General features: G+C 35.7%; 1 protein-coding gene across 2 annotated transcripts; it reads left to right on the top strand.

Annotated features, from left to right (window-relative positions):
* The first annotated feature begins 3567 nt into the window (after positions 1 to 3567).
* Positions 3568 to 10487, top strand: LOC108990267 (pterin-4-alpha-carbinolamine dehydratase 2, mitochondrial). Of its 2 annotated transcripts, none has more exons than XM_018964176.2 (7): positions 3568 to 3708; positions 3809 to 3855; positions 6784 to 6881; positions 9141 to 9226; positions 9306 to 9429; positions 9540 to 9608; positions 10064 to 10487. In XM_018964176.2, exons 1-7 carry the CDS (start codon positions 3661 to 3663, stop codon positions 10150 to 10152), a joined length of 561 nt encoding a protein of 186 aa, XP_018819721.1. In that variant the 5' UTR covers positions 3568 to 3660; the 3' UTR covers positions 10153 to 10487. The 2 variants fall into 2 exon arrangements, with proteins under 2 accessions (XP_018819721.1, XP_018819719.1); XM_018964174.2 differs by having other exon boundaries at positions 6778 to 6881.
* The last annotated feature ends 16899 nt before the right edge of the window (positions 10488 to 27386 follow it).

Here is a 27386-nt window from a genome sequence, read left to right as displayed (position 1 = left end):
AAGGTGATATTATGCGGGTCTTTGTTGAATTCCATACTTTCCAAAAGTTTGAAAAGTGCTTAAACGCGATGTTCATAGCCCTTGTTCCGAAAAAACAGGGAGTGGTGGAAGTTGATGACTTTCGCCCTATTAGCCTAGTGAGTGGGGTGTACAAAATCATCTCGAAGGTTCTGGCTAATCGATTAAGTGTGGTAATGGAGCAAATCATTTCGAAACCTCAAAATGCATTCGTTCGGTGGAGGCAGATACTTGACTCAGTTCTTGTTGCTAATGAGTGTTTGGATCAGAGGTTAAAGGAGGGTAAATCAGGTATACTCCGTAAGCTTGATATGGAGAAAGCCTATGATCATGTAAATTGAGATTTTCTCCTTTACTTACTTGGAAGATGTGGTTTCGAGAACAGGTGGATTTCATGGATTCAATTTTGCATAACTATTGTACGATTTTCAGTGCTTGTTAATGGTACCCCGGTGGGTTTCTTCAATAGCTCACGCGGGTTGAGACAAGGGGACCCGTTGTCTCCATTTTTATTCGTAATTGTTATGGAGGCACTAGGTCAGATGGTGAAGGCAGTTGTAGATGGAGGTTTTATGGTGGGCTTTTCGGCAGGCAATGGTACTTATGGCTCTGTTATGATCTCACATCTTTTATTTGCAGATGATACACTGTTCTTTTGTAAAGCGGAGTTGGGTCAAATCCAAGCCATAAGAGCACTTTTGTTGTGTTTTGAGGCTGTGATGGGTCTCAAGGCTAATTTGGGCAAATCTGAGATGGTGGCGGTGGGAGTGGTGCCTCATATCAATATACTAGCAGAAACGTTGGGGTGTGAAGTGGGTTCTTTGCCTATGAAATATTTGGGCCTTCCTTTGGGGGCTAATTTCAAAGCTAGAGGTATTTGGAAAGATATTATTGAAAGAGTGGAGAAACGATTGGCTGTGTGGAAACGATTGTATCTATCAAAGGGAGGGCGACTTACATTGATCACAAATACTTTATCTAATCTCACAACTTATTTTCTATCTTTATTTTCGTTGCTGGCAGGGGTGGCGCATCGTATCAAGAAGTTATTCCAGGCTTTCTTGTAGGGAGGTCTAGGGGAAGAAACTAAATTCCACTTAGTGCATTGGAATAAAGTTTGTTCCCAGATTTCGAGTGATGGTTTGGGATTGCGCAATTTAAGGACCTTCAATAAAGTTCTTTTGGGGAAGTGGCTATGGAGGTATCAAGAAGAATGAGAGTCTTTGTGGAAGGAAGTTGTAGACTCAAGACATAGAGGTGCCTGGGGGGGTTGGTGCACTAATGAAGTGAAGGTGGGGGGCATGGTGTGGATTTGTGAAAATATATAAGGGGGGATGGCAATGCTTTAAAAATAACACTAGATGTGTGGTCGGACAGGGCACACACATCAAGTTTTGGCAAGATATCTGGTGTGGAGAGCAGACTTTGAAGAGAGCCTTCCCAGCCCTCTATAACATTGCGGTAAATAGGGAGGCTTCAATAGCGGATTTATTTGTGTCTGCCCAAGACTTGTATCAGTGGAATATCTTATTCACTCTGGCCAATCATGATTGGGAGATGACCATGGTTTCTGAATTTTTCAGCTTGATATACTCTTCAGAAAGTTTAACGGCATAGGATGACAGGTTACAATGGAGGTGTAAGGACAATAAGAAGTTCTCAGTCAAAACTTATTATAAAATTCTGACGTCATAAGGTAATGTACAGTTCCCGTGGAAAAGTGTTTGGAGGTCGTGAGTTCCTTCCAAAGTAGCGTTCTTTGTGTGGACTGCTGCATTAGGAAAAATTCTAACCACGGATAATTTAAGGAGGAGGGGTCTCATTGTGTTGGATTGGTGTTATTTGTGCAAAAACTATGGTGAATCAGTAGATCATCTTTTATTGCATTGTGAGGTGACGAGAGAGTTGTGGAATGGGATATTTAGTAGAGTCGATGTTGCGTGGGTTATGCCGGCAAATGTGGTTTACCTACTTGCTTGCTGGAAGGGTTTAGAAGGTTGTTCTCAGGTAGCAGCAGCTTAGAAAATGATCCCGTTATGCATAATGTGGTGTATTTGGATGAAAATGAATGCACGATATTTTAAAGATAAGGAGCGAACAAAGGAGGAGCTACAGAATTTTTTTCTGCACAATTTACTTTTATGGTTTTCAGCTATTGTTTTTAATGGAATTAGTGTACAGGAGTTCTTAGCCATAACTTAAGTTTATTAAGAATGTATTTAGGTGTTTTCTATTGTATATTTCCTGTGTACATAGGCTATGCCTATCTTCATTCATATTTAATGATAACTACTTTTTACTGATAAAAAAAGAAGAAGATATAATTCTCGCATACTCAAAGAACATGTAACAACTTTATAAATAAATAAGAAAAAATGTACCAAAAAAAAAAAAACTCTGTCAACCTGATGAGAGATTGATAAAAGTTTGAACTGACGAGCTTTTTAAAAACTCATAAGATTTTTGAAAAAAATGTTATCTTGCTTACTAAACATACAAAAACAAAAGGAGGAGACATAATGAAATATTGGAAAGGGATGAAACGAAGAGCCTCAAATTTGTTTTAGGCTGATGATATGGGCAGGAAATATGTTTTAGTATTTGTGTGACATTCACAATTATTTATTGTTGAGAAGTATTATAGTTATAAATTCTTTTTATAAAAATAAATTTATAAATTAACGTAGTTTTATATTATATATTAAATCTATTTTATAATAAAATATATCACATCAATCTTATAAATTTATGAATTTATTTTTGTGAATAAAAAAATATTTTTTATTTACACGATTTTGGATAATATTTCGTTTAGGATGTTGAGTTGAATCGAATTCTTTATGAATAATAATGAGTTGAGATAGTTGAATAAGTTTTATGGGGCTCATCTAAGATGAGTTTAGATATATTTATTAGAAGTTAAAAAGATTGTGAATTTCACGTGTAAATATGTGTTAAATTGAAAAAAATTGTGAGTTTCGCGTATAAAGATGTGTTGAATTAAAAAAAATTATGAATTTCACGTGAAACGAGATTTTAAATTGAGATTAATTTAATAATTTAAAAATTAAGTATTTAAATATTAAATTAATTTTAAAATTAAATTAAATTGATTTAAATTCAATCCAAATTACAAATGTCTTAAGGTTTCGTTTGAAAGTTGAGCTCATCTCAACTAATTATTATAATTTTTTTAAATCTCAATATAAAATATAATAAACAATTCAACTTTTTCAAATCTCAAAATAATAATAATAATAAATAATAATATTTTATCATCTTGAAGTGAATTAAGTTAAGTTGAGTTGAGATAATAAAATATTGTTAGAATATTATTGTTTATTATTATTATTATTTTGAGATTTGAAAAAGTTGAATTGTTTATTATATTTTATATTAAAATTTAAAAAAATTGTAATAATAAATTGAGATGAGTTGAGATGAACTCATAGTCCAAACGAAGCCTAAATGTACGTGTGCAGGGCTCAGCCGATAATACATTGCTGTGGTGGAAATCTGGAATACGTACACGTTTTTTTATTTTGCTTTTTTTTTTTTCTTGCTTCTATTTCTCACCTACAAAGACGACAACGCAAAGCATTTAAGCAAGGAGTCGAAAGAATTAACGTTGTCAATCGTGTGATGATTCGGATGCTAAGGATCCCCTTTCTTTCTCTCTATACGCCTAAGGTATGGAACTCCATGTCCCTCTTCGTGCAGGCTTGAATCTTGAGGCCCACTTCTTTAAAGAGCATGCTCTAAATAAAGCTTTTGCTTTTGATGCTTGCAGGTGTCATCAGCGTCCTTGTTTGGAGATCTACTTGTTAATCATGAGCGGTATATCTCTGCGCAACCCTTGTTTTTTATTCGATTCACTGGGGTTCTAATTGTGCTTTATTTCATGAACCCGTCCTTTTTTGTTTGGCGAGCAATGATAATTTTATTTTAAGACGTATTTATTAGATTTTAGTTTTTAGACTGTGCAACTCTGGAATTTGTATGTGTTTGTTTGTTTGTATTTTATATTATGATTATTATTATTGTAAAAGAAGGGGTTAATGAGTTTGAGCTCAATGCTTCTGGATTGTTAAGTGTTTGTGCTTATCCCTGGCTTTACATTTTGATGGATTTTATTTCATGGTTGTGAATCACTGTTAAGGTCAAAATAAATACAATTTTCATGGTTTTTTTTAAAGTAAGTTTTATGCTGTTAAAAATGAAGAATGAGTCGGCCATCTAAAACATGTCCTAATTTGGCAGATTGGTGCAAGTGAAAAACAGGATTTTTGGAACTTTTCATCTTGTCGAAAAGTTAGTTTGGCTTTCAAATTTCCAAAAATAGCCCCTCAGACTCGCATGTTAAAGAGTTTTTTTTTTTTTTTTTATCTGATAAGTAATCAAGAAGTTTTATTCATAGTAATAGGCAAAGCCCAAGTACACATGAAGTTTACATGTGAAATACCTATCTATAATGTACAATAGAAAAAAGAAAGTCATGAACATTGAGTCCATTACAAACAATTGTCCCCACCCAAAAAAACAAGGTTTTAAAGAAAAAACGTTTAAGCTCCTCCATTGTTCTCTCTTGGTTTTCAAAGCTTCTATCATTTCGCTCCCGCCAAATACACCAACACATACATATAGGGACCATTTTTCATATTACTGCAACTTGTGTGTTTCCATGAAGACCTCTCCAATATGCTAGAAAATCCACCAATCTACCGGGCATAACCCATGATAAACCAAGTCTTGTAAAACAATCAGCCCACAAGGTCCTGGCCACCTCGCAATGTAGAAACAAATGATCAACAGATTCGCCATCTTTCTTGCACATATAACACCAGTCTAATGCCATTAATCGACGTTTCCTTAGATTATTCATGGTGAGAATTTTGTCCAAAGCTGCTGTCCAAACAAAAAAAGTTGCTTTTGAAGGAGTCTTGGTCTGCCATATGCTCTTCCATGGGAATGAGAGCCTGCCCTGATTTGATAAAACTCTGTGAAATAAATGGACCGTGAATCTACCTTTTTAGAAAGGGCTCCAAAACATCCTATCCATTGTACCCTCTGTCATACGTACTGAATACAAAGCCGCATAGAAGTTTGAAATAACCTCCATCTCCCAATCATGTGCTGCCCTAATGAAGTCCACATTCCATTGAGGGGAGCCATTAGAAAAAGCCAAAATGTCCGCTATCGCTGCATCCTTTACTTGTGCTAACTCAAAAATGGTGGGGAAAGTGTCTTTAAGACAGTGTTCACCATACCATTTATCATACCAAAATCTGACACTAGAGCCATCGCCCACCCCAGTATGTGTATGTCTCCTGATGAAAGTCTCCCAAGCCTTCCTAATGTTTTTCCACAACCCTACCCCATATGAACCCCGTACCTCTTTCGAGCACCAACCGCCTCAAGCTTCCCCAACCTATGCATCAATGACCGACTTCCACAAAGCCCCCCTTTCTTGTTGGTACCGCCACAACCATTTACCTAATAAAGTTTGATTGAATTTAGTCAAGTTATGAATACCCAATCCACCCCCAGAAACTGGAGTGCATACCGTGTTCCAATTGACCAGATGGAACTTGAACTCGTCCCCCAAACCACTCCACAAGAAATCACGTTGTAACTTCTCAATACGGTTGGCAATCTTTGCTGGGAGTGGGAACAGAGACAAAAAGCAGGTGGGAAGGTTAGAGAGAGTACTTTTGATCAATGTAAGCCTGTCACCTTTGGATAAATACAACCTCTTCCAAGATGCCAGCCTACGCTCTACCTTTTCAACCACATGATTCCAAATATGCTTTGATTTGAAGGAGGCACCCAATGGTAATCCAAGATACTGAAGAGGTAGAGAGGATACCTTACATCCCAAAAGAGAGGCTAGAGCTGCCACTTCAGGAACATTCCCCACCGGCACCATCTCAGACTTTGACAGATTAACTTTCAAGCCCGAAACCACTTCGAAGCAAAGAAGTAGGGCCCTCAAAGATTGGATATTTCCGAGATTTGCTCCACAGAATATAAGAGTATCATAAGCAAACAACAAATGAGAAATATCAAGAGAGTCGAAATTACCATTCTCCACTGAGAAATCGTGGAGAAAACCACCTTCCTCAAGCCTTACAATCATCTTGTTGAGGGCTTTCATAACGAATAAAAATAGTAATGGAGATAGCGGATCTCCCTGTCTCAACCCACGGGAGGAGTCAAAGAAGCCCGCTGGAAAACCATTCACCAAAATAGAGAATTGTACTGTTGAGATATAAAACTCTATCCATTTCATCCATTTCTCTCCAAAACCGCATCTTGAAAGTAAATAGAGCAGAAATTTCCAGCTAACATGATCATAGGCTTTTTCCATGTCTAATTTGCAGATTAACCCAGGTTCCCGAGATTTGAGGTGTCCATCCCAAACTTCATTTGCAATTAGAACCGAGTCTAGAATTTGTCTACCTTTGACAAATGCGTTTTTTGGATTTGAGATTAAAGAGTAAAAACTCATCTGGTCATGCTTCTGTTGGTATAAATGTAGAGCTCAGTTAACAATAAATTGCATTGAATCTACATGAAATTTTAAGATGATCTTTGTGAAAATGTCAAAGTCTTTTTTATTATTTCTAATATTTTACTCCAATATGGTCTTGTACTCTTCACCATATGCTCCATAAAGATCACAACTTTTTCAGTTTTGCAAAATGTTTCTTTTGTTCCTGCTTTTTAATTTTATTTTGTCAATTTGAAATTTGTACATAGTTACAGTTCCAGTATACGAGTAACGGAGATACTTAAGGACCATGTGGGAGTTTCATCAAATAGGAACTCACTTTGTGGATTTAGAACTTTTTGCACTGGCCAAGGTGTGTGGAGACAATTTAACTATCTTCTACTTCAACTATCAAATGTGATTCCACTCATGATGCCAATTTTTATACCAACATCGCTCAAAATTTATATGCAGTACAAGGTCCCAGTTCCTTGTCATAATCCAAGGAACTCCATTTTTTTTTTATCGGTAATCAAGAAATTTTATTCATAATAATAGGCAAAGCCCAAGTATATAGGGAGCATACATGGGAAGTACCTAACTAGAGTTTACAACTGAAAGTAGAAAGCCATGGACATTTCGTCCGTTACAAACAATGGCCCCCACCCAAGAAATCAATGTTTTAAAGAAAAAAACTTTCAGCTCCTCCATTGAATCCAAGGAACTCCATTTTGAGGTCAATATTCTATATATGTCTATTCATAGAATTCCTATCTGCTTGGAGCTTCATGCAAACACTTGTTAAAAAAAAAAAAAGCTTCATGCAAATATTCTCTGAATGCTTGAAGAGAACTTTTCTGGAATCACCATTTCTGCGAATCAGAGGACTGACAATAAGAACAGATTTAGATACGTTTCTTCCATGATCAATACCTGTGAGATAAATAGTTTCTTCTCTTTCTTATCTCTCTTATGTTTTTATTGAACATTAGAAATATCAGAAAATTTTAGCAAAGCGTCATTTATGATGTAAAACTTTATAGCCCAACATTTTTCTTTTGTAGCCAGGAAATATTTTTTATTTAGGATATATTTTTTATTTATTTATATGCAGTACATGTTACTTGGAGAAGATAGAGTTTTTTTTTCTACCACTTTTTGTTTTAGATTTCAGCTTGTTAAGACTATGTAAGTTTCGGTGTTAGTTAATATTTTATTTATTTTTTGATTGCCGGGTGTTCGGAAACAGTGTTCCGACTAATTACGGGGGTGCACAGGCCCTCGGCAAGGAGTCTCCTGTAAGTGCACCTTGGGTAATTCAAGGAAAAAATCCCTCAGTCCGATAGCCCCTAGACATTGTTTGCACCCAAGGGGATTTTAACCTTAGACCTGGGAGGAGCATACCCCCCAAGCCCAAGGTCTTTACCACTTGAGCCAACCCCTAGGGGTTTAAGCGTTAGCTAATATTGTAAGTGTCAAGATGAAGATATGTTTTGGCAGGTTGGCCGTGCTGAAGCCAAATTTGAGTCAATGTCCTCTCCCCAGTTACTTCTGAATAGGCTAGATAATCATGAAGATTACTTGACACATTTTATGGTTGCATGTTTTCACTTTCATACATTGTGATTGGATCTCATAGATAACGTTGAATCTGACTTGACAGGTGGTATGGCTTGCAGCTTTCACTTTCAAATACTAAGTTTTAGAAGTGAAGTATTTGTTTTGGATTTACATTAATTGTACAGCAAATAATATGCAAAACACGAAATGTGAGACGATGTACTTGAGTTAAGAGAACTTTGGCACCTATGCTAGGACTGGTTAACCCTAAAGCCATCTCAGTGGCTTGGATAATAGTTTGGAGTTATTTTAATCCCCTCACTTTTCCCATCAATGGCTCTTATTATTCAATCTCATTGGCCTCATTATCGACATTGGATTCTGTCCCATGCAATTGTCATCTACTCGGATTGAACACCTCCTCAGGACTCCTTTGGCATCAATATTGATGTGAGAGTAACCATTTATCTTTTCTTAATAGCCTATTAAAAGTTGAATGAAGTGAAGGGAAGTTATGAAAACTTGTTATGTTAATAAAGCATAGATCTGCTTCAGATAGAAGTTGCCGATATTGCCTACTGCATGTGCTGTCCTCTTGGCCTAACGGGATACATGGTTATTAGATGCTATAGGGCAATACATGCCAACTTAGTTTTGTAGCTTCTAAATCGATCAGTTTTATTTTTTGTTTTTCAATCTTGCCCAAACATAGAGGCATACTACTTGTTTATTTTTGTTCTTTTTTTCTTGTTAATATTTGTCTTGTATATGTCCCTAGACTATGCATAGGTGCCGCTCTTGTATATGTCCCATGGACTTGGGTTTTGCCTATTTTCTATCACCAATGAAATTCTTATTTACTGATCAATTTTGTCTTTTTATTGAATTATTCTTCAGTATTTCCCATATGCTCTCCTATTTGTGGACTTGGAAATTGCATTGTGTCTAGTTTCTTGCCATCATTGGCCCTCAATGCGATCCATTTTCCAAGCTGGATTCCGTACTACTTGATTTATCAGAAATGCATAACTGGAAATGGGTTGTAGTCTGAAACTTTTGTCTGCCATGTTAGATTTGTCAACTAAGAAGTGTGTGCCATGCACCTCGGAGGACCTGCGACCCATGACGGAGGAAGCAGCAAATGAGCTAATTCGACAGGTTTTCATTTAAATACATGTTGCCTTTCACCGTAATGATATAAAGTCAGTCACGCTTATTATTGCACTGCATTGTTTAGGTAGCTGGATGGAATTTGGTCAATGAAGGTGGCATGCTGAAGCTGAATCGGTCATGGAGAGTGAAGAGTTTTACCAAAGGATTGGAATTATTTACACGTGTAGCTGTGGTTGCAGAAGCAGAAGGTATCTTACATTTGGTTAACAAGATTTTGAATTTGTATAATGCTATCCATTGGATTACCTGGAAGCTGGCATTTATGCTGTTGATAATCCGTAATATATGTTGAATACAGGTCACCATCCAGATCTTCATCTTGTTGGATGGAACAATGTAACAATCGAAATATGGACACATGCAGTTGGTAAGAGATAACCACTAATGCATCAGTGTTTAACTATAATAAGATTCTTTCTAACCAGACTTAGAAGTGGCTAACTTCAACTTATCTTCACTGTAAAAAATGTTTAGTTGAGGTTTTGGTCCTGGTGTCAATGACCTGCGTCGGACATCAATTTTTGAAAATGGATTCTTCTTCCTTGTGTTTGTATATGGATTATTACTATACTTCAGTTCAGGGCATTTTTGTACCTACATAAATTTGACCCCCTCGATACTGAAATCACCATATCCCCTGACCATCAGTGATAGAGCCTGCTAGATATCACTTGAACGAGGCATTGAAACTTGAAAGTGATTCTCTCTCTAGTTCCAGATGTTTAATATTCTTTCTTTTTCTTTTTTGCACATGTTTACTTTTCTGTACACGGGGGTTATTTTTTTCTTGTTATTTTTTTGACATGTTTTGCATTTGTGCAGGTGGACTTACTGAAAATGACTTCATACTTGCTGCGAAGATAAGTGAACTTAACTTACAAAGCCTGTTGAGGCGAAAAGCTTCCGATTAAACTGCTAGCATAAACATGATGTGGAGACGTTGCAAGTAAGCTCTGTTGATGTGCCATGACTGCTTCCTTTCTGGTAGATATTTTGAAATGGACTACCTTAGAGTAGCTTTTGTTTGTTGAGAATTTCTGGATGTGACATAGCAGCTGTGCGTCCAGATGATAGAAACTTGATCAGTTTTGTTCTATATTTTGCACTATTCTGTAGACCTTCCCTACACTGCATTTCCTGTTAATGGAGTGTATATTGAGTGTGTTTGGAGGCTTCATAGTTAATTCGTATTTCCGTTTAAGAGTGTTCGGAGGCTCCATTTCCAGATATGAGGAGCATGTTCATACTCCAGTCATTGTAGTCAATGTCATTTCAACTCAAAGCCATATGCAACCAAGTCTACCCAGTATAGAATAAATCCCGCTGAAAACTCCCCAAAGTTGCAAATTCTCGTAGGATTTCTTCTGTCTGTTGATTTGTCAATTTTTACAATACGAGTTGGTAGGTTCTCTTTAATGAGTTTCACGAACCCAAAAAAAAAATCCACTCAGTGCTGTTTATAACTAGAAATAAAATCTTCATCAACTCACACAGTTTTGTGCCCACACAATTTCTATTGGTTCGGGGAAGCAAGTTTGACATGTTTGTTCACCTGGACTTTGGGTCACCCTCTCTATTATGAGAAATGCAAGATCACAAATAAGTTTTATAAAAATAAATTTATAATTTGATGTGATATCTCTAAGTCTATTTTCTAGTATAATGAATTTTATAATCTGAAGTATCATATTAAACTATATCAATTTTTTAGATTATTTTTTTAAGATTTGTGTTATGATGTGATATTTCATATCTATTTTACAATAACAAGGAATTTTAATATCTGATGTACTATATTAAACTACAGTTCATAAGATTTTTATTTTATTTTATTTATAGATATAACATTTCTCTTCAATTTTTTTTCTTTCTTCTTTTTGATCAATGGTCACCCTTTCGATTTTGGAAAAAATCAAGCACACAAGTGAAGTGCTTATATTCGAAGAGTTTCATTTTTCACTTTGCATTAATCTTTTTTTTCCCCCTCTCAAATTGTCAATGAATGCATTAAAACTAAATCAAGATAAAGGGGTCTACCTAAAATCAGTTTGTAATATCAAAAACGAAAGAAGAAATAGACATGTCCACTCAGCCAAGTTGGGGAGTTGGCCGAGTGGGTATCTTCTGGACTATCTATTGACAGAAAGAAAGATTATAGGAATGTCAAGTATGTTTGGCAAGTGAGTACTCTCACTACTATTCTTTACTTTATTATTACTTTTTACCTACTTTTCTACTATTCATTACTTTTCACCTACTTTTTACTACTATTCAATATTTTATTATTACTTTTTCATTACTTTTTCACTACTATTCACAAATATTGTCAACACTTCTCAACACTTCTCACTACCCAAACGTTCTTGATCACCCTAAGAAGATGAGTGCTAATATGACTAAAATGCAGTATAGATAAAAACAACCCACTATGAGCGTGACAACCCGACCCGTTAGGGTTGGCTCGGGTCGGGATCCGTTTTTTATTTGTTTTTTGGGTTCCTTAAGCATCCAATGAAAATGGAGACAATTTATAACATTATTAAGCAATCAGTGCTATTTGCTTTAATAAAACAAATAAGCTCAATTCCAATAAAATAAACATAAATAAGCTCAAAAACAAGTGGTCTTGAACTATATATAATAGCCATGCACGATGCACCTAATTAGGAAAACACATCGGAAAACTTGCATGATACTGAACAAGCACTACTTGTTAAATTCCTAGCTATGAATCAAATACCAAAATGAATTCTGCACTTTTCAAACACTGGGACCCATAAATGCTATGCTATTATGATGCCAAATGAAAATGCTATGCTGTGCTCTCTCTCCTGTGCTGCATCAGATGATCAGTCAGCACAAGATCACTGCCTGCAACGGTTTCCCAAATATCACCTAGACTTCCGGTCTCCTTGGTGAATCCTACAGCACAAGCTTCAGCAAATGATCAAGAGCCCTTCCTCAGCCCAATCTGGATTACAAAAAGCACCCTTACAAAAATAAGTGTGAGGAACAAAATTAAAGGAAGCAAATCCTCAATGAATAACAACGCATCAAAACATGAGGCAGTAGGCTATGATAACTAGACTATCAAGATTTAAACTGAATGTGGTGCTGCATGTGTAAAATAGAAGAAGTTACGGGAAGGAAGGCTTGAGACTTCAAAACCAAAGAATGACTAGACTATGATACCATGATGGCAAGTAGGCTCGTTTGGATACAGAAACTATCTCACCTCATCTCATTTCTTCTTATAATTATAATTTTTTTAAATTTTCACACAAAAATATAATAAACAATTCAATTTTTTTAAATTTTAAAATAATAATAATATTAAAAAATAATATTCTAATAATATTTTATTCAACTCATCTAAAATCATATCATCTCATCTCATCTCATCTTATCTTATGTCACTATCCAAACGAGCTCTTAAGTCCCAAAAGCATGAGCTGTTGGGAAGTGAGGACGGTAGTGCATACACATAACACTGATAGCTATGCTCCTTGTAAGTTAGTGTTATTTGATATGGTTGCTAATTAGGTGCCTGGCTTTTGATCGACCCTGCATTGACAACTCCTATGGGCGTTAGGCAGAGCATATGACTTGCATTGCTGAATAGAAGATGAAGCCTCTTCCCTTCTCCCACTACGTTGCCTAACTAACCATCTAGATCTTGACTACCCTGCTTCATTTGTTAACTTCTTCAACGTCTTTGACGCCATAGATATTCTCCGATAGAAGGGGTCAGTGGAAAGCAGCAACGCAGTCTCAAGAATTCTTTAAGAACTCTTCAACGATATTATAGCAATGCCTATATGGATGCCAGACAGCATGATACAAGTTGAGTTGCTTATTCCTTGTTTTTGATCGACTGCTTATAGTCTGCTACCACTTTTGAAAGAATAAATGTTTGCATTATGTATTACATTCATTCCATTTTCAGATAATTTGCGCATGCAGATTCTTGGGTCACATTCAGCTGCAATAGGCCAAACAGATTCTTGGGTCATATGGATTACAAAAAAATACAGAACCTAAGAAAAATATGAGCCGTTTGTTGCAGATGTAATACGGGAAAAACAATAAAAATGTGATGAATAGCAAGTCCATTTCTTTTTTTTCTTTTTTCTTTTTTTTTTCTATTAAATCACAGCACCGTGGGACGCAAAACATAAAACCACTACTCAACAAGGGAGAGTCAAGACTGAAACAAATAGGAAGAATCCATGCAGGACTGCGACAAATTCGGAGGAAATGGCCTACCACACCGTCAATCGAAACACCCAACATTTTTATGTCTAGACTTGATGCTTGCTGCTTGGTAAGCCTTCTCCGAATGACCCTACTTTTTACGGGTGTTAAAAAATAATTGAAAAACTGGTTGAATTGGACCGGACTGAACTGGTGGTGGGTTCGGTGCGGTTTATATGTAGTCCGGTGCAATACTAGTTTTTAAGAACCGAAATCGGTCCTAAATCGATGCAATACCAATTTTTATATTTTGAAAACTAATTTAAACCGAACCGGTTTGGAATATATATATTTATAAGTTTTATATTATATATAATTTTTTATATTATATTACATATTATATACTAAATTGTTAATTAATATAATATAAAATTTTAATCTTATTATTTAAGTCTATTAATCTTATAACATATAATTAATATAACATGTGATATAACAAAAAATTAATTTTATAATTTTTAATATAACATTCGATATAATATATAAATTTTAATCTTATAATAAAAAATTAATATAACATAAAATTTTAATCTTAAACATAAACATTAATATTAAGTTATGAATATAAACTTACATCAAGGATAAATATATTTTTTGCATAATAAATTATAATATATATATTCTTTCTATAAATATATCTTTACACATTTGATCATATATATTCATATAAAAAGTCTAGAACTTAATTAGACTATCTTTAAATTCAATATTGTACTAATATGTATTAATTATTATAAAATAATGTATTTATACTATAATATAAATAGAATAATAGTTAAGTATATGTAAATATCATATTATTACCAACATAAATAATTCGTAAAATCGAAAAAAAGGGACCAAACTGAAACTAGAAAAATCGAAAGTTCCGGTTTCGATAGTGAATCGGTTCAGTATCGATTCTTAAATTTTCAAAATAAGTGTATACCTATTCGATTCTAAAAAATATACAAAGCCAGATCGAATCGGACCTGTTACATCCATATTACTTTTCTTGTGACGTAAACAAGATGTAGATTGAGAGGCAGATTGAGAAGCAGTTGGTGACCTTGGCAACATGTAGGAAGGAAAGCAGGTGAGCAGCGATGGTGAGCGACGAGTTGGACTTGGAAGGCTAGGGTTCTCATCCGTGATACTTGGAGTCTTCAAGGCTAGGGTTTAAGAACTGAAGTTTGAAGGTAAGAACAAATTTATACTTCGATCAGTTTAACACTTGAAATCCAAACTGGTGACTTATCGGGTTGGTGAACCGATCATTTAATAACCCAACATATGCCAGTTCGGGTTGGGTTGGACTCGTGCCACTCGAATTGTTGGGTCATATGCACATGCCTAAGTACAAATAGTGAGAATTTATCAATGATCCTTAACTTGCATGGACTGTGCAAGTGAACTTGCTGCATTGGCCTCTCCAAGTAGTAAAGATAGCGAAGAAGAAAATATCTATTTATAAGCATATTTCTTTAACCAATTCTGATAATTATAGGCACCCTTCCAAAGGCACAAAGAACTAGAATGGGAAAACACAAAGAAAGTGAACAAGGATCTCATCTATGCTATTCCAGTTCAAGCAAAACGACAGTTTGCGTTGAAGCAAAACAAGAGTGTGTTTTGTTACTCTAGATTGCCTCAAAGCCTAAAATGTAAGCTCACTCTATTTTTTTGTTCCTCCTCTCTATCGCTCAATTCAAGTAAAACCGAGATTGTAAGTGTGTTCATGGCATGAACGGCTTGCTTCATGTTTACTTTTTGTGAAATTCCATTTTTTCTTTCTTTTCATTTCATGTAGAATGGCCTGATTTAAGATTTAAGAATTTTCTTTTGGTTCCATTTTGTTTGAATGATATCGTTTCGTTAAATTTAGATTTTGGAGAAAGTTGAAGATCTATGAAGATTAACATGTTTCTCACTAGCAGCAATTGGGATTGAATGGTTTGGATGGTTTTTTATTTTTATTTTTTAATTTCTAAACGGTAGCATCTGTGAAGATTTATGAAGAACCTTGCTCTTGGACACTGAGGATGATTTTCCTGTTATTACTGGGTAGCTGTGACATTCATGGCAAAGAGTTATGTTACAGCCACATGGTTGGTAATGCCAAAAGGAAAAATCTAAGTGCAGTCGATTTGGGGGATGAACCGTGCACCAACCATCCACCTGGATGTTAAATGAAACATTTCATTTTATTTTACTTTAGTTGACTGAGTTTTGGGTGGGAAGGAGATTTAAATGAAATGGGAGTGGGATCTGAGAGAACAAAGGGATTTCAATGAAACGGTTCGTTTTGGGGGTGATGAGTTGAAACACAATGCGTTTCAGTCGACTGAGTCTTCCTTCTCTTCTTTTCTCCGTGTTCTCTCTCTCTCTCTCTCTCTCTCTCTCTCTCTCTCTCCATTCTCTTCTCTTCTCCTCGTCAATTCTCATTCTCTCCTCCACCTAAATCCATCCCGCTCCCTATTTTTCGTTTGAACCCTAACCTTAAGTTGTCATCATATTCTTCTTTCGTTTAACCCCCATTTTTTTTATTCCGAACCTTAACCCTAACCTCCTGCAAATCCCTCTTCTCCATGAGTTTTCGTGGAGGCCAACGTTTATTTGTTCTCAATCAACGATCTCTCTCTCTCTCTCTCTCTCTCTTTGTGATTTTCAATAAATTTAGGTTGATTAAGTTTGTGTTGTGGATATATTTTGATTTTGTTGTTTTCAAAAATTAGGTTTCGAATTTAGGTTTTTGATCTGGTATGTAAAACTTAGGTTTTTAATTCCTAGTCTTGAGATGAATTCCATATTAAGAAGCTCTACTGTCTTGGTATGAGGTTTATGTTTCTTATTTACTGGAAAAAAATTAAAGATTGTTTATCAATTTCATTTGTCTAACCATAGTTAGAATGTTAACTGCATCAAGCATAACCTTAAATCAGTTTAGAATATGAACTAGTAAAGCTCCAAAGGTGCAAAAATTGAGCTCTTATCTTTGGTTTGAACTTATCTTAATCCTAAAACGTGTCCATTGGTTTAGTAGATGATGCTGCAATGTTGATTGCATTAATTAGAATGTGCATGTTTTTCTTGGGTCAGATTAGAATGTGCCTGTTAAATTTATTAAACAAAAATTATTATTTGTGTCTAAGTGACTTCTTGATTTTCAACATTTAGTTGAGCATCTTGATCTCCTTTTCCCTTACTCTGTTTTTTATTTCTATGTTAGTGATGGGAAAGCTTACATATTTTGTTTGAGTAGAGAAATGTACCAAGAGCTTTTGATATGGTGTGCCAAAATAACTTTGGCAATCCAATGTAATAATTTATAAGCTTCCTAAATAAATTTTATGAATCCATTGATTAAGAAACTAAAAAGCCATGCATTGAGAGAATAACATATTGTTTTCGTGGATTGTATATAGAACTGGATGATTTATTTTTGATTGGACATAGAATGGAAGGAGTTTTTTTGGATAAGTAAAATTAATTAGAAAATAATGGACTGCTGCAAAATTTTAGGCTACAATTTTTTGTTTTCTAAAGATTTAAATGATAAAACTTTTTTAAGGTAATATGCTGATGTGAACAAACATATACCTCTTGTTAAAAAATTATATGCTCAGTTGCCTAATGTGTGCCTTTGGTTGGTAGAGATTTTTGGTATTCTTTGATTTGTTGATATTGTTTATGGACTGTAGATTGGGAACATGTTTGTTGAAGAAAATGTGTAGCATATGTTGACATTGTTTGAGTTTGAAATAATTGTGCTAAAAATTATCTTTTGGTGTAAATAGTGAAGACATGCAATGTGCACCTGTGATAGGATGTAATTCCTTGTGATAGGATATCATCGTCAATTTCTTCATCTTCTCTTGTTAACCATACTTCGAGGAATAACCCAATATGCACTTACGGAAGGACCACTTCAATAAGAACATCGAATAAGCCAAGAAATCTGGGGCGATCATTCTTTGGGTGTCCAAAGTACAATACAAAAGTACAAACAATTTTCATTACTTTGACGTGCATTTGGGTTTGTACAAAATTTTAATATTTTACTTACCTATCGTTTGTTTGTTTATAATCAGGGGTTATCACACTACAACTATTTCAAATGGACATACAACAGTGAGGAAAGAGAAAAAGAACTTGTCAAGATAGAAATTGAGTTGTTAAGAAAGAAGGAAAAGATTGTATAGAGGGAGTTGAGAGTCCACAACGACCAAGTCAATATTCAAAGGCAACAAGCAGACATCCGGTGTGAATGCATACTTCTTTGTATCTATTGGGTGATTTTTATATTAATTTCATTGTACTTGATACGATCACAGAGAATACCCACAGAATGGAAACTATGTAATCCCAACCAATATATTACTCACTTTGTTCTAATGGACGTAGTCATGTGTATTTTGTAGGGTTGTACAGGAACTGAGAAAACCGGCTGGCATCGACTCAGACCGGCCGCCGGAGCACGGAGCTGGCCAAAATCGGCAAGGAACTGGTTGGCCGGCAGTAGATTTTAGCTAAAATCGTGATCGGCCGGTTCGGTTCCAGTTTGAACCTGGTTCAAATTGACGAACCGGCTGGTTATATATATATTTTTATATTTATATGCATAAAAATGACGTCGTTTCACTTATTTAAGTGAAACGACGTCGTTTTAAGTTCCCATTTTGCAAAACAAAAAAAAAAATGAAAATGACGCTGTTTAGTTTAATACACCAAATAGTGCCGTTTTGGGTTAGGGCTTCAACCATAACCCCCTTCCTCTCTTCATCTTCACGATTCTCTTCTTCAGTTCCTTGTGCTGCAGCAGAGAGGCTCTGGTACTTCTCAACTTCTCATCTCCCCCAGCTCTCTCTCTCCCTCTCGTCTCCCTCTCAGACTTCTCGTCTCCCTTATAGATCGCTCATCTCCCTCTTAGTCGACTCTGGTCTTAGGTCTCTTAACTCCCTCTCAAGTCTCATCATCATCTCTCTCTCTCTCTCTCATGGGATGTATTATTTCTAGCGTTTCTATGTTTCTGGCGTTGGGGGATGTTTTGGTTGCCTGAAATTGTTTGAATTCGATTGTTGGTTGAGAAATTTGTATTGATAGGAGAACTGATGGAACGCCGATGAACCACAAACAACTGGCCAAAACTACGCCAACTGATTTTACCACCCTTCATCAACTGATTTCGATTAGTATCGTCCCTTGAAAACCATATCGATTCAGTTTCGGTACGATATGGTTGGTTTTCACCCCTAATATTTTGATTTGCTGAATGTTTTTATTGTTCCCATGGAGTTAATGATTTGCCTCCAGAAGACTTTTAATTGTTTGATCTTTTACGTGTTCATGAATTATTTTTACATGAGCATTTGGCCATTTCTCCATTAATCCATCTACTCATGTCAGATCATGATCGGTACTGTGCTTCCTTTTTATATCATATATTAGGGCTGTACAAAAAATGGTAAAATCAGCTGGGACCAACTCATACCGATCATCGGAGCTCAGAACCGGCCAAAATAGGTATAGAACCAGTCGGCCGATAGTTGAATTTGGCCAAAATCAATGTTCAGCAGTTCGGTCCCAGTCTGAGCCTGGACTAGATCGGACCGCTGAACCGATCGATAGTTTAAATATATTTTTTAAATTATACATATATGAAACGATGCCGTTTCACTGAAGTAAGTGAAATGACATTGTTTTGGAACTTAGTGTTTGAAAAAAATATAAACGAAACGGCACCGTTTCACTCTAGGATTTAAACACCCCTTGCACACCCTTCTTCTTCCTCATTTCTCCTTTTTCTTCCTCATTTCTTTCTCACGGCGCACGCAAGGTAGGGCCACCTTCGTCGCCATCTCTCTATCTCTCTCAAATCGCACATCGCATCTCGCTCTCTCTCTCTCTCTCTCTCTCTCTCTCTCTCTCTCTCTCTCTCTCTCTCTCTCAATTGTGGCATCATCGCACGTAGCGCGACATTCTCTGTCTCCCACCGCGGCGTCTTCACATGTAGGGCCACCTCTGTCACCACCAAAGAAGCAGACGAACCGACCAGAGTGACGTCAAGACCGATGTCGACTGTTTTCTCTTTCTTCACCGGTCGGTTTCAGTTGAGACTTACACATTTTCACGATTTTGGTTGAGTTTCGATTATGTCAAAAAACTGCATCGAATGATTCGGTTTTCACCCCTATCATATATTTAAAATACATATATGTATATATATATATATATTATAACGATCAACCTTTCAACCATAACTCATAGCATGCATGCATGGCTAGCTCATCTCCTTCCATTTTTGTGGTACTTAATTCAGTTTTTGTTAAGAAGCGTACTACTTCAGATCATCACCATGCCGATGGGGATAGATAAAGATTATCATTCGGTTGTGTCCTTTTTCCTCTCTCTCTCTCTCTCTCTCTCTCTCTATATATATATATATAATACGTGCGTGATTATTGTACGTTGTTACTTGTTTTGACCCACCTCAATTGATCATGAAAATCTAGCATTAAGGAATAAAAGGCAAAAAATAAAAAATATATAAAAATGAATGGAACATGTAGAAGTAGTACTGGTACTAAATGCTTAAAAATCTGGTACTAAAGGCTCAAAATATAGCTTATTATTCTTTCCAGCAGAAGTAGTACTGGTACTTGCTCAGAATAGAGAAAGCTCTAGAAAGAAATTTGGAAACTTCATCTTCCATTCAAAATAGTACTACTGATGTTTGTAGTTTGAGTCAAAATGAGCCATAGTTTTCATGCTAAACATATTAAATGTAATGAGATCAACAAAGTGTAAGGTCGACATTAAACATGGAATTAAAAGATGGTAGTCGCTGGTTCTCTACTTCTACTCATCAACCGGATTTTCTCTAAGTACATTGACTTATAGCCATGGTTGTGTCCAAGGCAAGCTATCTAGCTGGATTCCATCCATCCCAAGTTGCATATGTGAACAAAATATAACAGTTAAAAACAAACCCACATGTAACAAAATCAATCACTTCAGAGAGTGATGAAATTAAACAAGATTAGTTACACTTTATTGAATCTCAATCACCACAAAGTCAAATTGGGTTCCACTAAAGTCCAACAGTTCGGTAGTATTTTGGGACAACTAACAATACATAAAAAATATTAGATCAAAGTAACCCGTAGATCAAAAAGTCAAAATCATATAATTTGTCCTAGCATTAATAACACAATATAATTTTAAAGGCAGTAAGAGGTATGTAACCTGAATAGGAACACTCTCTTGAATCTCAACAACTATTTGCCCAAATAAATTATTGCACGTGTTAACAACTTCGTTATCTCTTCCATGTGGCTACAAATCAATAAAAAATCAGATTACATCAAACAAACAATTACACAATATGAAACTCAAATATTTAGAACGAAGCATTGAGTTTACTTGTTTATGTTTTTCTTTCTGAGCAGTCTTCTTCGTCGTGGATTTGACTCTCTCAATCATTGATTTTTTTTCCTGAGAGATGGCGGTCTGCCTTTGCCTCTCACTACAAGTGTCTCAGTACTTTCTTTGAACTCCTAGCGAAACAAGTTTGATGGGGTGGCTTGTTAGTGTGGTAGACGTCGTTCATTGCATATAACTTAGCTATCATATCCTCAACATGCTCATCACATGAAACTACATTTGTGGCAATGTCGTAGCATATCTTGATGATACGTGAATGTCTGCTCACTATTAGCCTCACATCAACTATGTCATAACTATTTTATATAAGAGTGTATATCATTTTTATGTCTCTCCTCCATCGATCTAATATGTACTTTTCTAACACCAAATGAACTTTTTTAACTCTCATAATGGCTAATACAAGTCTACACAACATCCCTCTCATCTTGAACAAGACGCATGAATACTTCACCTTACATTCAACTTCATTAAAGTACACCGACTGGGTCACCTCCTTGATGAAATCATCAACACAGACCTTCCGGTGTAGAGTTGGAAGACAACCAAGCATCCCCATCACTTCTTTTTGAACTTCTATAAATTTAGAGTTAGTGTATATGTCTTGAAATATCTTTTCAAGTGGAGAGACAGAGATGGCGGGAATTGTGACGACGAATAAGTGGAAGTTTGCCCCATTTTCATTCTCAATCTTCTTCCTCAACGCATTATCGAACCGATCGACAAACTTTTTTAAGTTTGTCCTAGCATGAACATACCCTTGAAAGAAAGCGTTCATGCCCTCGCTTCATTGGGTTGTACTCATTCTAACCCAGAAAATTTCATTCAGGAATAATGGTGCCCAATACGTACACTCAGTGTATAAACTCTACAACCATGCATTATTTTGTAAGTTGTACGCCATAATTAACACTTTCCAACATTTCTCAAACTCCTCTATTGTTTGAGAGTCGTACACCCAATTTAGCAACTGACTTTTCAACTCAATTTGTATGCACCATGTGAACTGAGGTTCTTAAGTACTTTCTTCAATATGTGCCATAAGTAAAATCTGTGTTAGCTATTTGGAAAGACGAGTGCAATCACATTTTTCATGGCTCTATCTTGATTTGTGAAAATACCCTTTAGAGCTTCACCATCCATACAATTCAACCAAGTTTGAAACAACCATGTAAACATTTCTATGTCCTCACTAGAAATCAATCATGCCCATAAAAGGATTGACTAACCATAGTGGTTTATACTAACAAACGGTGCAAATGACATCCCATATCTATTTATCAAATATATGGTGTCGAATATGACGACATCACCAAAATATTTGTAGGCTTCCCTACGTTGTGCATCCGCCCAAAAAAATTCATCAACTTTCCGTCATCATCCATATCCATTAGTGAAAAGAACCAATCATTCTTATATTTCATCCAAGCAAAATAGTCACGGAGAGCTCCAACACCACCTTTCCCAAGTCAAAGGTGGTGTGCCTTGTTAATGTAATTACGACAGTCTTTTTCATTGAATGACAAGTTCTCAAATCCACTTGTTTCTTGCATAAGTGGCGAAACTCTTGTTCATTCTGATGTCAGCCTGATCAGTTGTATCTAACATTCTCTTAATTGACTTGCTCACTTCTCTATTGCAATGAAATAACCTTGACTTTTGTGGACTTAGACCGTGATTGTGGGAATTGTGAAAAGTCAACACTTTCAGCACCTCTTCAATGAATATAGCATTTATCTTTGCCTTGTAGTCTGTCTTTAATGTCGGACGTGGCCTCGCGATATTTGACGTCCGGTTCCTTGCCTTCCCAACACGAGCACAACCCAACGTGACATATTTGAGCCTCTCATCCTCAAACATGTTACTCTTTTGTGTCATTATCCCAAAATCGCATTGTTTCTCATGTCTTTTATAATAAGAAACTAACCCTTCTTTGTATTTAAACACTATCTCCAACTTTGGCTCCTCAATGGTATCGGCCCCCTCAGTATGCACTATATTTTGTGTCACATACTCATAATCATCTCTAGATTCAGAGGGCGTAGATGGGTTTTCAGTCTCCTTGGAGTTAGGTGTGGGCTCTTGAATTTCTTCCACATGCTTGAGTTTGCAAAATTTAAAGTCAACAGAGAGCTAACTAATGAGTGAAATTCCGATAGAAGATTTTCATGCATAATACAACAATAAAAATTCATATTTAAATCAATAGAAGCATTTTGAAAAATACACACGCTACTTAAAGAACGAACTCATCACCTAACAAGTCCATGGAGATGGGTTGGCATCGGGACGAGGTAAGAAGGGTGGTAACCAAGCATGTGGCATTGGTGCATGGCCCTTATGCATATAGGTTGAGAAATATGGATAAAAGGGTATTGGTATCACCTAACACATAGATCAGTAATGATAATGAACGAAAGATGTAGTAATAAATATAGACATTAATATAACTATGGTGTTGAATTAATATTCAAACTACTTGGGTTGTTGAATTGGTTGATGGATTTGTGCTAGGAGGTGTTGACATATATGTATAAAATCGTCTTGGTATTACCTAAAATATCAATCATGTCATGATAATGAGCAAAAAATTGAATTTTAAATAATATTTTGAATACCTGAGTTGATGGATTTGTTGATGGATCTATGGTAGGAGGCGTTATAAGATATGCGTGTTATTTTCCTTTCCCCATCTAGAGAATATTTAGCAGTATTTTAGAATAATAAAAAACATCTACAGAAGTTGAAGTCACTTAAGAAGCAAAGAGAACAGATGCCCAAACTAATATCATTAAAATATGCTTATATTTTTTTAGTGTTAGGTCCCTAAAGATTTAAGGTTACTTTTCTTAGATGCTAACACTATCTTGGATTGGTACCTTGACACTTTTTCTGACTTAACAAATTAAGTTATATAATTTGATCTATTTTTCAACTTATGATTTATATGAAAACTGCAAAGGAAAATGATTTTGGAATATAGTTGTTAGTTCTATCATTATCCAAAGTGTATAATTGACATGCCTCCAGCACAGCTTCAACAAGAAGCACCAGCACAAATTAAAAGGCTTGAACCTCAAGGAAGTGATCTGAGAATGTATCACTAGTTTCTATATGATATGACTAACAAATATCACCAGAAATTTCAAAAATGACGTTTGAAGATATGTCTATAAAGACTTGGACTCGTTTTTAGCCCCATTTTGATGGTAATGTACCTCTAGTAGACAAATATAATTAACATTATGAATAGAGTTTCATTCAATGAACATTTGACAAATTTTAAATAGGTTGAGGAAAACTTCCTCCAATTTTTTTTTAAAAAATTATATCCTAACATTTCCATCACTACATCTGCTAATTGCATGGTAAATTACAACACTTTAACACTGTATATTGCAAGAGTGCTAAAAAAAAACTCATTTTCATATAAGGTATTTGATCCCACTTTTGATGAAATTGAAGAGAAAAGTCAAAGAGGTACCACCATGAAGAAAGATGGTCATGGAATTGGCTTTAAATTAATCAATTGCACAAAAAACAGAGGTCATACATACTAGGATTTGCTCCCAACATGAACCCAAATTGGGGTTGATTTTTCTCCATTAATACAAACAAAAATACAAATCACACTAAACAGAAAACCACCACCTCTTTTCCCAGTTGCCCAATTTCGGTTAAAAAGGTTGGGGACATCCAATTAAAGCTAGATTTGGTAGGATTAATGGTTAAGAACAAACTCAGCAGGGGAAATGATAGCACCTACCAGAGACAACGCCGAGGAGTTCACTTGAGTGGCGGAATTGCGGAGGAGTGCAGCCAACCTGAAGGATTTGACGCATAGGAGGTGGGTTGCGCTCGGAGGAGACTAGCCAATCTATAGTAGAGGGAGGAATGAGAGAGCACCACCCACAAACAGCGAATCTTGGGGAGTGAAGATGGGATTCGGGGGAGGGGAGACGGACGAAAAGGATTTGAGAAGCTGAGGGGAGATGAAGAGGATCTGAGAAGCCGATGGTCTTCTTCTTTCTCTTCATGTTTTCTTTTTCTTTTATGTTTTTTTTAAATAAAAATTACACTGACAACAGCAGGCCACATCAGCTTGATACGCAGATTCGCCTGTACCTAGACAAAATGATGCTAAAAAACCAAGGTATTTGTGATTTCATTTAAGCCTTCCCCCCCCCCCCAGAAAACTCCATGTTTCAGCTGAGATCAGGTCGTGTGTGGTGCCTGCACGTTCATACTCGCATTTAGAATTTTTCATCTTTGACACGTCGAACACATTGCAATACTGTTGTTACCCCATCCCTATGATTTGCTTCCTTTCCCAGCTTTTTAACATGTAATGGAATCCATACTTTTACTTCTAGACATACCTTGGGCATACCTTGGACATACCTTAGGCATACTTGGCTTCCGGGATTTGGAAGAGGTTTTCTGCTATCTTGGGCATACCTTATGACCTAAATAAACGCTGGTTTGAGTTGGTGTTACTTTGGTTTAGACGTGCGTCTAGCAAGTCTCAGGTGGGTTGTATTTTGGGTCTTCTTCCTTATATTATTATTTGGTAGTTGTGGCAATGCAGGTATAAGGCAAGGGTGGAAGGTAAATGCATCTCAACGTAAGAGCTTTGGAGATCTATTTGTGTGTGGCTAAGGAAAGTGCAAAGTAACTTGCCTAAATTTACAAAGATTGCCTTTGCCGATGAGGAGAACTTGATAGATTTGAACATTCAGATTATTCCAATTAAATCTGTGCAGGTTAAATTGGTTTGTTGGGTGAAGCCTAGGCATGGAAGATTTAAATTAAATATTGATGGTTGTAGCCAAGGTAATCCGAGGAGTTTAGGCGCAGGGGGAGAAATTCAGGACTTGCGTGGTGATATGGTGCTTTCTTTTTCATGCTATCTTGGGGTGGGTTCTAATAATCTTGTTGAGCTGAAGCCTTGTTAATAGGGTTGAAATATTGTCATGCTTTGGGTCTTCATCAAGTGGACATTGAGTTTGATTCCTTGGTTTGTGTATCTTGAGTTCAGAAAAAGCATTGTGGAGTGTAGTATTTAGAAGATTTCTGGAATGAGGCTATGAGATTGTTTGAAAGTGGGGATTTTGTTATTAATTATATTTATTGAGATGGAAATACGCCCACTGATTATTTAGCTAAAATGGGAGCTTAAAGTTCGACCTATGTTTAGAGATCTCTTTTGCATGTTCCAAACCACCTTAAAGGATTAATTCGCACGGATAAACTGTCCTTGCCTCATCTAAGAGGTCATTGAGTTGATGTTTTTCTTTTGGTTTCAGGTTTTTGGATTTGTTTTGGTGAGGATGTTCTTTTTCAGCATGTTGCATGTCGTTTAATCTTTTTATGCTTGTTATGTAACTAAGGTATTCTTTCGTCGTAAGTGGGAGTTTTTCTCAATAAATTTGGGATTGAGTCACTCTTGAACATGTGGCTCAAACTTTTATTTAAAAAAAAAAAAATACTTTTACTTCTGGACTAAGGCCACCCACATGTTGGTCAATACAACAAGTTCAACTGCTCTGAAGATCCATTTCTACAAAATTGACAGGAATAACAAGAGAACTATCAAGAGATTATATATCATGAGAACTAGTAACCATAACACACTGATAGCAGCACTCGGATGAAAGTTACTGATCTAGGGCAAACGAGCAAGGCGATTCTGACTCTTAGAACTCGGACACATAAAAATAGAGGCCCAAATTGAAAAATGGGTTGTTAATTTTAAGGCGATATCTTACTCCACAAACACTGAACAATTCGATGATAATGGAGCCATGTTTGGACAAACATGACAGATCAGTGCTGTGGACAGAATGTCTTCAATTCAATTGGTATTGGCAGAGCATCAGAGTCATCAATATGGATTTAATATTGCAACCAAATTCTCTCCTATGTCGTCAGAAAGAGCACAGTAACTCACCACACCAGAAATCCCCTGCCTTCACCAACCAGATTCAACTTTGGTCCAAGTTCCAACTAACGCCTAAGCAGCGGCCTCAATATTCAATTGTCAACTCACCAAAAAAATCTAAAAAACTCAATTATTTCTCTAGTAACGTTATAATACTCTCATTTTATTTTGATTACATTAAATAATATGTGATATATTCATTATCATTAAATGATAAAAAAATATGTAATAAATAATTATTTAATAATAATAAATATGTCACATTATATTTAATGAGATGATAGTATAATATATAAAATTTTCCTTATTTCTTACATTGAAACTATCCCCAACAAATGCTTGATCCAATCAACTTATATGGGTTGGGTTTGGTTGCATAAAATCAAATTATCTCATCTCACTTTTTATAATTATTATAATTTTATCAAATTTATCTATAAAATATAATAAATAATTTAATTTTTTTAAAATTTTAAATATAAATAATATTAAAAATTTATATTATAATAATATTTTATCTAATTTTTA

This window comes from Juglans regia, chromosome 4 (assembly GCF_001411555.2).
Source record: "Juglans regia cultivar Chandler chromosome 4, Walnut 2.0, whole genome shotgun sequence".
In the NCBI taxonomy this organism is placed as follows: Eukaryota; Viridiplantae; Streptophyta; class Magnoliopsida; order Fagales; family Juglandaceae; genus Juglans; species Juglans regia.
The sequence above is the reverse complement of the archived record's forward strand: the minus strand, read 5'-3'. Positions and strand labels throughout refer to the sequence as shown.